At 24.6% G+C, this 12,879-nt stretch overlaps 1 protein-coding gene across 4 annotated transcripts in view; it reads right to left on the reverse strand.

The window, feature by feature from the left end:
• Window positions 1-1,415: 1,415 nt before the first annotated feature.
• The window catches only part of LOC122511961 (protein lap4), a 60,251-nt gene continuing 48,787 nt past the window's right edge, over window positions 1,416-12,879 (reverse strand). For all 4 annotated transcript variants that reach the window (XM_043627539.1, XM_043627541.1, XM_043627540.1 and 1 more), the window contains 6 exons: window positions 10,171-10,278; window positions 9,647-9,826; window positions 4,103-4,261; window positions 3,636-4,016; window positions 3,408-3,563; window positions 1,416-1,787 (listed from right to left, as the gene is read on the reverse strand). In XM_043627539.1, coding sequence (XP_043483474.1) covers window positions 1,749-1,787; window positions 3,408-3,563; window positions 3,636-4,016; window positions 4,103-4,261; window positions 9,647-9,826; window positions 10,171-10,278 — 1,023 coding nt within the window. In that variant the 3' untranslated portion in view covers window positions 1,416-1,748. The remainder of the gene's footprint in view (window positions 1,788-3,407; window positions 3,564-3,635; window positions 4,017-4,102; window positions 4,262-9,646; window positions 9,827-10,170; window positions 10,279-12,879) is intronic.

Genomic DNA, 12,879 nt, shown 5'->3' on the forward strand with positions numbered 1-12,879 from the left:
TAGAAAAATTGTCCGCCATATTGGATCCGCCATTTTGAATTTTTAAAAACTAACATCAGATTCGTAATCAGCGACCCCAAAAACCTCCGAGTAAACATTTTCAAGCGAATCCGATTGATTAAAAAAAATTGTCCGCCATTTAAAAACTAACTTCAAATTCGTAATCAGCGACCCCAAAAATATTAAGACATGAGATGTAAAGCAAATCCGTCCATATGAATAATGTGCCCCTGAAAGGGTTAAAAAAGATTTTTTAATTTAAAGTTTAAAAAACGAGATGTTAAAAGTTGTAGCAGGTGTTTTTTCAAAATGTAAGACTGTATCATTCAAATTAAAAAATTAATAAAAGGTAATAAGTTTTTTCAATTTACAAAAATAAACTTTTCAAAATTAAAAGATGAAGAAAATTTATAAAAAATAATTTTAGAACTTAAAACTTAAATTTGTTCAAAACTATAGTCGGAGTACAGAATTGACATTTAAATGTTAATAAAACCAAAAAACCGTTATAGGCCTTCGCAATATTTATTTATTAATATAAAACGGTCCAACAAACATATATTAAATAAAAATAACTATCAAATAAACATGAAATAAATAAAATAAATATTTTATCAAAACTTTTACATTACTATAAAAGTTTATGTTTGATTTGCATAAATTCCTTACTTACAATCATATTTCTTTCAATGTGTAACTTAAATGTAAATACTTATAATAATATTCATTTTAAAACTTTTAATTTTTGAAAGTCTCCATCATTTCTTTTTGCATATTTAGAAAAAGATGAAAAATCTAAAAATCGTTGTTAAAAAAATGATAAATTTTTTTCTCACTAAGTATAATCAAAATTTTTTTTGTATATATAAATAAAAAAATTTTTTTGGTCGTATATTGCATTTGAAGTGTTAATTTACACTGAAAGACGTAGTCTGCTACAGACCAAAAAGCCTCTCAGTATATGAGTTGTTATTTCCTAAAATATGAAAAAAACCCACTCAAATGTCTATAAATATCTGATTTATAAAAAAACGAACTTATACCCGGTAAAATACGATTTTCAAAATTTTTAAAATAACAAATTTTGAAATCAAATTTGTAAAGTAAACCATTTTTGATTTTGCAAGTGTGAAATTAATTAATTAAACAATATGATGATCAATTAAAAACCTTTAACTAAACAGTATGATGATTAATTAATAAATTCTAATTAAAATTAAAATATGATGATCATTTAAAAATTTTTTTAGGTATATAGTTTTAATTAAAGTATTTAGCTTTAATTCAACAGAAATACATTTTATTATTATTGAGATAAAATAAGTTTGTAAACTTTTAAGATTTTGGAAGAAAGATTTGTTCTTAAGGCAAGGTAGGTGTATAAATATAGGAATGTAAAAATATATATGGAAAAATTTGAGTCTAGCTATACTATACTTTAGATAACATATATCCATATGCCTAATATAATTTGAAATACATTTTTTTATAGAAAAGAATCTTTGTAAGTCGACGAATTAAAAACAGACATAAAGAAAAAAGTAAAATACTTTTTTCTAATTTACAAAAATAAAGTATTAATTAAAAATTAATATTACAATTTTAGTCGTAGAAATGTATAAAAGAAAGGACATTTATTACATTAATCATTTTCGACATATTTGTAAAATTGTATTACATTGGTGTGAAGGCCTTTAGATGCGTGAACACAAACGTAGAGAAAAGCAATGAAGAACATATTTCTGCTGTTAAAGGGTATCCAAAGTAGCACTTTCCTCATCCAACATCTGCGAAAACCATAAGTATTGGATATTAATGAAACAAAAATTTTATCATTTTTTATTTATTATTTTTAAGTTGGCCTCCTAACCCTATGTGTTTTCTGATAAGCAAAAAACGGGGCATTTTAGGAAAATAAAAATTTTACAGGAATTCAATTATTTACAAAAATTTTTTAAATTTCTTCGCAATAATTCAATTATTTTCATTAATAATAGGTACAATTCTTTATAGAAATTCAATTATTTTCATAAATAATGAAACTCATCACAGAATTTCAACAATTTTTAATCTAATTTTAATCAAATTTCTCAAAAATTGTAATTATTCTTAAAATTTTTTTCAAAATTCGTTAAAAGAATTCAATTAATTCAAAATTTGTTGATACAATAAAATAAAATAAATTTTCTAAATAAAATTTTAGACAATAATAAGTCAATATTAAAAGCATTAAAACATAAGTTTTTAGAAATAATTGAAGTTTGAAAAGGTTTCAAATTAAAATCTTTGAAAATTTGAATTTTTTATGCTTTTTAATTAAAAATTCAGTAAAACTAATTATTTTGAAAAATTTTAATTATAATTCTATTAAAATCAGTTAGATTTTTGAATACTTATTTAATTTTTAGAAATAATGGATTTATAGAAGAATTTTAGTTAAAAACACTAAAAAAATTGAAATTTGAAAAAGTTACAAATTATTGCAGAAATTCAATTATTTTTAAAATGTTTAATAAAATTCTTAGCAAAATTTCAATTATTTACGAAAGTTTTCTTCAATTCCATGATTTTCAATATTTAGGTACTATTTTAATAAAATTTTCTAAAAGAAGAACTTTAAGAAGACAATTCATTAAAAAAATGTAAAATAAAATTCTACTTACTCAAAAATTTATTTACTTTTTTGTAAATAATAAAAATTTTACAGGATTCAATTATTTACAAATTTTTTATAAATTTCTTCGCAAGAATTCAATTATTTTCATTAATATACTAATAAATTTTTAAATTAATTTAATTAATTCAAAGAATTGTACTAAAATATTGAAAATAATTGAATCCTTTCGAAGAATAGATACTTAAATTCTTTAAAACAATTTTATTAGAGTTTTTTAAATAACTAAATTCATTTGAAGAATTTCTTTAAATTTTTCGAAAATAATGTAGTTCTTTTAATAATATTAATTAAAAACTTTGAAAAAATAATTAAATTAAACAAACTAATTAAATTAAATTAAACAAAATAATATTGTCTGTTAATAATTATAATTAAAAATTTGATTATTGAATTTTTTTGAGAGTGTATTGAAAATAATTAAATACCTAAGAAGAATTTAAACATTTTTGAACATAATTGAATTTTTCGAAGAATTTTATTGCTTTTGAAAATAATTGAATTTCTGGAATCATTTGTAATTTCTCTAAAATTCTCCAAATTATATCGTACAATTCACGAACTTTTCGTCCTTATTCAATAAAATTACGGACTTTACGGACTTTAAAAAAATGACTTTTACGGACTTTAAGCAAATTTACGGACCTTTGCGGAATTTTCGGACATAGTTCGAGCCCTGCACATGAGATTCAACTAAATTTATTTTCAAAGAAATTTCCAAAAAAATACTCACATGTGGATGTTGTGGTGCCAAGGTGTGTTTACTCATTACAATAGTAGTTGTTTTAAGATCTTTTAATGGTCCAGGTGACTTGGGTGGTACAAATATGTCGGTTGGACTGCTTGGTTTATTAACTAACGATTCAGCAGCTCTGACAACATCTAAAACCTAAATGAAAAAAAATCAAAATTAAATATATTGTAAAGTACATGAAACTCAATATTGAAAAATGATTGTTACTTTTTCAGGAGTAGATTTTTCTTTTTGATCAAGGATTGCACGCTCTTGTTCTTCTTGTTCCCACGCTACAAGTTCCGCTTTCATATCTTGTTCTTGCCTAAGGGTGGCAGCTTCTTCATCGTCTCGATCAAGACTCGATATGCTATGGGTTAAGGATTTTGTATCATCAATAATTTCTTCTTTAAACTCATAAAATCCATCTAATTCCTTTGATTCTCTGCCACTTGACGCCATTATTAAATTCTCAATTTCACCTTTATCATAACCTTTACAAACTACTAGTGAAATTGAATCTCCAGAGGACCGCAAAATATTCACAGCTTCCTGATGAGTAACTCCTAACAACGATGTTCCGTTAACTTCCAGCAATCTCATACCAATCTAAAAATCAAATGGAAAAACAATTATATACTTATGTTCTAAAAAGATATATTTAACTAAATATATACTTAAAAAAAATGACTTACTTTTAATCTGTTATCTCTTTTAGCAGCACCGCCTGAATTTATTTTTGATATGAACACACCCTCATCCGAATGATCAAGTGGATTACCTCTTTGACCTCGGAGACCTCCTTTGATATGCATTCCCAATTTTTCACCTGGATTCTTAACTATAACGAGTTCCTGCAATGAAAATATTTTATGTTATATATTTCAAGGAATTTCATAAAAACTATACTGAAAAATAGCTTTGATACAGGTCTTAAAAATATATTGCTGGATATTATATGTATACGGTTCATATTGTTTAATAATAAATATGTAACAAAGTTGTACTTTTAATACTATGTGCTTTCAAATAAAAAATCTAACTAGGGAATTGTCATTTCGTGATTACGAATCCGATTTTAGATTTTCAAAATTCAAAATGGCGGATCCAATATGGCTGACTAAATTTTAAAGAATTACTTCAATTTTCTTCAAAATTGCTATTTTGAATTTCTAACTAACGGATTCGTAATCAACGACCCCAAAAACTCCCGAGTAACAATTTTGAAGTAATTTTAATCAAATTAAAAAATATTTTGATAGTTTAAAAATTCCGCCATATTAAATCCGACATTTTGAATTTGTTTGTTACATAATTGTTTTTTTTAAACAGTTAATATTCATCCTACTGTTTAAAATAAATATTACTACTTTTTGTAATTTATTATTTTTTTAAATGTAGCAGCATTCATTCGGAATAGAAAGAAATTTATCGCAAATTAATTGGTTGACTTTTATAAGAATTACATAAAATTTTCCAAGTGGGACCTATATGTCCCGGAGGCAAGAAAGGGACTTTGAAAGCAAAAATCAGTAGAGTGTCTGTTAACTAATTAGCGAATCGAAATGTAAAAAGGAAGAAAATAAACAATACTATGAATTGGTTGGTGCACAAAGAGTATGATTAACTAACCTTTAATTTACATTTAATTTGAATAATGAGGATAACGCTCACTTAATTTTTTTATTTTTAAAGAAATGAACATTTTTTTATATTACCGACTACTTTTGAAACGGAAGATTTACATAATGAGGGCGCTCCTGAAGAATCTTTTATTCTATGTAGTGTCATGTGTCATTTCTTCTGCTGCACTATGACGAGAAATATAATTTTACTGTTTCCATTGTTAATTCTTTATTTTTCAGCAAATCGATTCCAAACTTTGCGAACAATTTTCTTAATGATAAAGGAAAAACTTTATCGCAAGAAGTTGAATGAAAATGCCCTCGATAACTTTTTGATCTGAAGTTTGGAAAGCGCATAGTATTGAAAGTACAAATTTGTTATTATTTATTATTAAACAATAAAACTTTTCTGAATTTGTTTGTATTTATCGGCTTCATTAGGACTTAAACTCGTATACATACGACGTTTAAAGTGAATTCATAAAGATTTGTTTAATACACGAGTTATGTTTTGAAAATTTATTCAATTTTATAGAAAAAAATGTCTGGGTTTTTGTCTTCATTATTTAAAATATTCAATTTACAAAAAAATCTTTAAACAAAATTTGGGCATTTTTACTTTCCATAAGATTGTGTGTCTTAAAAATTAAAATGATATGTTTTCCTTTTTTTATTTTTGGTCAGCCTGACTAGCTTTAAAGAGACTGTCCGAGCGCAGCGGCAGTTCTAAAATTCAACGGCTCAATTTTATTAATCTTTGTAACACTTTACTACTTAGATGTCAATTATTAGATAAAAACCAAGGAACTTCTGAATTTTCGGAAGCAAATTATCTTCATCTTATAAGAAAAAGATATTCAAAAATGAGAATTTCCTGTCACTCTTAACGATTCAGTAACTATTCGCCCATTTGAAATATGTCTACAAAAATTAAGGTATCGGTGAAAATAAATGTGTATCGAACAAGATTACAAAGACCTGAGAACAACCAAATTACAACGCATGAATATTTGTATGCGTGGGCAAAATGGGCTTTTAAGAAAATATTTTCCAATTTTTGTACCAATGAAGATTACGAAAGAGAACAAAAAGCTTTAAAGTTTAGTTACTCAAAAGTCATCGCCATACCAAGTCCGTTCTGATCCATCACGTCTGGATTCTTCCTAACCTCAAAATACATATCAGATTTTAAGTGACAGACAACAATTCTATAAATATTGACTGATTTACCTCAATCTTGGTATCGAGGGTTTATTGGGGTTGCTGATTACGAACTTAGAGGCAGATTTTCAAAATACAAAATGGCGGATCCAATATGGCGGTTAGATTTTTGAAAACCTTTTTGAATTTTTACAAAACTTGATATCGATGGGTTTTCGAAGTCGCTGATTACGAATTTAAAGGCAGATTTTCGAAATACAAAATGGCAAATCTAATATAACGGTCGGATTTATAAAAATTTTTTGAATTTTTACATACAGGCTCACAAAAAAATTCATAGTCATCTAGATACTAAGTTCTGTAAAAATTCAAGAGATTTTTATAAATCCGACTGCCATATTGGATCCGTCATTTTTATTTCGAAAATCTGACATAAATTCGTAATTAGCGACCCCAAAAACCCCTCGATACCAAGTTTTGCAAAAATTTAAGGATTTTTTTTAATCCGACCGCCATATTGGATCCGCCATTTTGAATTTTGATAATCTGCCTTTAAATTCGTAATCAGCTACCCCAAAAATATTTAAATCATGAGTTTTGTAATGATGTATCTAACATATAAGTGCAAATCAAAGCTCGATAAGGGAAGATGAATGTGATTTTTACATTTTACCGTTCATAATGTAACCTACACAAAATTAAAATCAACAGAAATCAATATGTTTTTAAATTTATAATAACTTTTGCAAAAACAAGAATGTATCATAAATATGCTTAGAAAATAAACCACATAGAATAAATGTAATGAAAAACTGGTGAAAACATGAGAATAAAATTAAGGGGACAAGAGTACTTACTGTCACAGGGATGTACTCTATTTCGACCAGCTTGTGAAATAAAACAGTAATTTATTACTTCTGACCACTTTTGACATAAGAAAAATATCTATTCATGAAAAGAATATTGGGAAAGTATATTTGCATTATCTTTCTGAAGTTTGGTACTTTAAAGTCTGTCACATATGTTAATATTAAAAATTGAGGTGATTATTATTAAGAACCTTTCCGGTTCTTATAATAATGTGTAATAACATTTAGTGTCCTCTATTTTATCTCTTTATAGGAGTTGAATTGTGAAAGATATAAAAAAATTTAATTTTCTGTTTCGTGAATTAAAACTTAATTTTAACACACTTCTGCATACCTACAGCATGATATCGTAATAATATTAAATAAAATGTAATATTACAAATTTATTAAATGCAACTAGCAAATATTACGCGCAGAACGTGATATTCAATTTATTACCTATTATTATGCAAATTATAAAATTTTTAACTTTCAAATATAAATTTGAAAATGATTTTATAATCAAAAATTTTGAAAAGCCACTTATTAAGTACATAATTAATTATTTATTGTTTACATTTTCAAATTATTTTCATAAATAATAACATTTTTTGGAAGAATTTAATTATTTTATAAATAGTAAATTTCTTGCAAAAATTTAATTACTTTTAAAATTTTTAATTAAAATTATTAAAGAAACTTAATTATTTAAAAAAAATTCAAAGAAATTCTTCAAAAGAATTTAATTAGGATTTTCAAAAATGGTACTAAAATTCTTCGCAAGAATTCAATTATTTTCATAAATAATAAAATTCTTTGAAAGAATTCAATTATTCTCAAATTTTTTTATAAAATTCTTTATAAGAATTCAATGATTTCCAATACATTAATTTTCAAATTGGGAATATTTAAAAAAAAAATTATTAAAAAAGTTAATAAACAAAAAAGCAAACAACTAACTTCAAACTGCGAACAGATTACAGGAATACAAAGATTATTATTAATATAGATATTACACTACCGGCAGTAATTGTGTAAATTTTACTTTTTTATGATTATTAAATAACTTTTAACTTGAAAAAAATAATAAAATAATTTTACATATATGTAAAGTTTTTTCCTTTTTATTTTCAAAAAACTGACATAATTCTGAAAAAATAACAACTTCACGACAAAATTGTTAATTTTTCAATCAGATATTTAACATAAACCCCATTTTTAGTGATTTGACTAATTGCTTTATATCTTCTGAACAAATTAATGTCTTTTAACTCTCCGTCCGTCGTATAGTGAGAAGTTTGCTCACCCGGTTTCTTTTTTTATTTGTAACTCTTAAAATACATAAAATTATAATTCCATATTGTCAAAGCACTCTTCTTTTATTTATTAAAACAATTTTTGTATTTTTTTATATTTTTATTTTCTTGTTATTGAATTTGAAAGTAGCAAATGTTGGGATTTTTTTACGCAAGGTGAGGAAACTTTGCGATTAACCGCGTAAACTCGATTTCATTTGTAATTAATTTTTTATTTAATTAATTAGCAGAAAATGAAAGTTAATTTTACTGACAATAGGTTTTTTTTTAGAAATTTTAATGCTGCCTTCTGAATCTTTAGTTCTGAAACTCGTGAAACTTAAAATTTTTTTAAATGTCCTCTGTTTTTTAATGTTGGGCGCAAAAGTTGACTAAACATTGCGTAAAAGTTTAAAAATTTTAAGGTTTTTAAAATTTTTTTTAACTTCCTCTTTTTGTTAAAACATTAATTTAAATTTAAAAAAATTTAAACTTAGATGCAATGTTCAGTCAACTTTTGTACCCGACATTAAAATTATAAGTTTTTTTTAAATTAATTTTTTTAAGTAAACAATACAAATTTGCTGAATATTAACTAATAAATAATAAGTATTAAAAAATGTTACTTTTTTTTAAAAGAAAAAAGTTGTGGTTAACGTTTACTTTCAATCACATTTTTCTAAAAAAAAATCTTTTTTTCAAGTGAAAGAAAACTTTTACTCTGCTGTTCCATCTACTCCAGTTATGTTTTACCCAATATCTACCCAGCTGAATAGACATTAAGTAAATCAAATCCGTCAGGACTAACTAAAACAATTTAATATGGGGTCCGAACCTCCTGCCTTCAAGTGGTGTTTCTAACCAATGTTTTACCCTAGAATAGAACACTAGAAGTAATGGCGGGCGATTTAGGGATTTAGCCAAGTTAAGACAATCATGGGAAGCAATATGAATCTAAGAGACTAGCGAAACTTTGCAAACTTAATAGAAAAGAGATGATGATCAAAACAGGACCTTGCCGCAATCCTCTTGCTTAAGATTCTTTTAATTTATTATATTTGACCATATAAATATTTTATTAAAAGTCTGAAATTGATACTTAAACATATACACGATCTACTTTAATAGTAAGTTTAAAAATTCATTTTTTGAAGTATTTTTAAGTAAATTAAAATTTTTTTAAGTACATTAACATAATTCAAAAAGATAATATAAAACAATGAAATATTTAAAAATATTAATTCTTTTACTAAAAAGCAAGTAACGTTTATAAATAAAAAGTATTCATTTAAATGTATGTAAAGATTTACCTGATAATTTTCTGGAAGTGAATCATGCTGAACAGTAAGAACAATAGAATTTCCAGGTCGCAACAGTTCCATCACTGTTTCTTGATGAGTGGCTTTGGTAACATCTGTTCCATTAACCTTTAATATTCTATCTCCCATCCTCAATTTACCAGATTTAGATGCTATTCCGCCAGGGACAACCTAAAAATCCAATGTTTTTTTATTAAAAATATGCAAAAAAAAACTCATAAAGTCGAGTATTGAGTACAAAACAATTGAAGATAACGATTACTCAGAGAAGAAAAACAAAAGTCTTTACGTTTCAACAACCTTCCCTTCGAAAACAATTAATTTATTTTAAAAAATTTGTTGAATATTATAAAAAATATTAGTTTTTAATAAAAAATTAATAAAATTAATAATTCACCAGAAAATATTAAATTAAAATTGTGTCTGGTTTATAGTACGTGAAAGTCTAGAAAAATTGTTTTTAAATATCGGTGTCTCTTTGTATTTATTTTTTATTTTAATTTTAATTAACTTACATGTGAGATAAAAATTCCAGGTTCTCTTGCTCCGAATGGTGTACACGAATGATCTGTACCACCAATAATACTAAAACCCAGTGAACCTTCTTTTATAAGAATAACATCCTGAAAACAAATAGAATTTAATATTAGATTATTTCATAAAAAATAATTTTTCAAATTACAATAATAAGTACTACTCATAATAATAAATTAATAATAATAATTCATATAAATATATATAATATAATTTTAACGAAATGAGTTAATGTAGAGACAGAGTGAGGGGTTAATACAAAAATGATAAACACGATAAGGGGCAGCAAAGTTTAAACAAAATCGTCAGTCCATTCACACTAACTTAATGTTCTGTTATAGTCGTGTCTTTTTATATTTGCACAAATAGCGTATACAATAGCGTCGGGAATCTAGGTCAGAAATGAAGATGGAGACTTAAATCTTATGGAATTTCCTTATAAAATTCTGCTCCAAGAAAATTTTGTATATGGGAAAAATTAGTCACTTAAAATTTCAGTAACTAATAAAAGAGTCGGGGATATGAATGAGTATTTCGTACACCTTTTTAAATATTCCATAATATAATTTTGACATAAATTCTAGAGAAAAGTTGAAGATAATTAGAAACTGAGAACCGGAAAAAGTCACAATTCTTGTATAATAGGTTTTTCAGAAACTTATCGACTTTATCTAAATTTTAAGTGAATTAAAGTCGAATTGAAAATTTAGAATGGAAACCATGTGCTTTAAAAAGTAGTTGACGAGTCGAGGAAGACGATGCACAGAAGAAGTGCACAAACTCTCAAGCATTACACTGAGAAAACATTTCACTTAAATGAAATATAAAAATAATTTTAGATGATTTTGTTTAATTGAAATTAGTTTGTTAGCATAATCCCAATGTGAGTCAAAATTTCTGAACTGGGGCACCTAAAACAAACTTTTTAAATTTGCATTATGTCTATACATAATTTGTTACAGCCGGGTGATACAAAAACATACCCGAAATGCGTTTTCAAAAAATTTAAATTTTTCAATTAGTTACAATAAACGATTAAGCTTTAAAGTACCTTTTTAGAAAATTCACTATTGCTTCGTTGTTTTTTGATGAAATTTAATAATATTTGTTAGAGACATACAAAAATAACGCCACTATTATAATAACAACAAGAATTTGAAAAATTCATAATTATTTATTAAAAATAAATTCTTAATTAATTCAACAATTAATAATTAAAACAAGTTTTAAGTGACTTTTGGAATAGTTACGCAAAAAATTCAAAAACTACAAAAATCTATGTTTTCTACATACTTTAATATCAAGAAAAAAGTTTTAATAGACTTTAAAAATTGAGCTAATGACGTAATTTTAATGTTTCTTTTTTCTAAATCTTCATAATTAAATTCTCTATCGATCTTTCGAGCCCGACTTTTTAATTTTTGTTTTTAAACATTTTTTTGACAACAATAAGTATTAAAAAAATCGTAAAAAATATTTTTTTAGCTTCATTTAAGAAAATTAATAAAAAAAAACCCTATTAAAACAATGTTTGAGTCTTTCTGATGTATGAAAAAAATATTACAATTTATTAAATTGTTTGAACAATTAATTGTTGTTATTTTTTTCAAAACTGTACTTAGGGCTAGAAATTTCTATTTTTTTCTTAACTGTGCATTTTGTCACGAGTAAAACATCTACTAATGATAAAAAATAAAAAATAATTAATTAATCATTGTTTAAACAATTAATTAATTTATTAAATTGTTTGAACAATTATTTGTTATTTTTCTCATAAACTGCACTAAGGGCTAGAAATTTCTGGATTTTTCTAAATACAATCAATTGAAAAATTAAAAACTATAAATTGTTCAAACAGTAATTAAATAACAAATTTTTAGTTTTTCCATTATACTAAGTGTTTAAGTCATAAAAAATTGCACATTTGAAAAAAACTAAGAAATTTTAGTTTTAATTACAGTAAATTGAAAAATTAACAAAATAAATTGTTTAAAGAATGTTTAAATAATTAATTTTTAGTTTTTCTTTTATACTTGAATGTTTTAGTTACAAAAAAATGCGCAATACAGAAGAAACTATAAATTTCTAGTCCTTAGTACAGTTTATAAAAAAATAACAATTAATTGTTTAAACAATTTAATAAATTGTTATTCCTTTTTTTCATACATCAGAAAGACTCAAACATTGTTTTAATAGTTTTTTTAAATTAATTTTCTTAAATGAAGCTAAAAAAATATTTTTTACGATTTTTTTAATACTTATTGTTGTCAAAAAAATGTTTAAAAACAAAAATTCAAAAAACGGGCTCGAAAGATCGATAGAGAGAATTAAAGTGTTCCAGAAGTAACTTAAAACTTTAATTGTTTAATTAATTAAGAATGTATTTTGCATAAACAGTCATGAATTTTTTAAATTCTTGTGGTTATTAATAGAGGCATTATTTTTGTATATCTCTACCAAATATTATTAAATTTCATCAATAAATAACGAGGTTATAATGAATTTTCTAAAAAGTTACTTTAAAGTTTAATTGTTTATAACTAAATGAAAAATTAAAATTTTTGAAACATCATCCCGAGAATGTTTTTGTACCACCCGACTGTAACAAATTATGTATAAACATAATGCAAATTTAAGAAGTTTGTTTTAGGTGGCCCAGTTTAGAAATTTTGATTTATGTACAGAAAATA

This window comes from Leptopilina heterotoma, unplaced genomic scaffold, assembly GCF_015476425.1.
Source record: "Leptopilina heterotoma isolate Lh14 unplaced genomic scaffold, ASM1547642v1 Lhet_92, whole genome shotgun sequence".
Taxonomy (NCBI): Eukaryota; Metazoa; Arthropoda; class Insecta; order Hymenoptera; family Figitidae; genus Leptopilina; species Leptopilina heterotoma.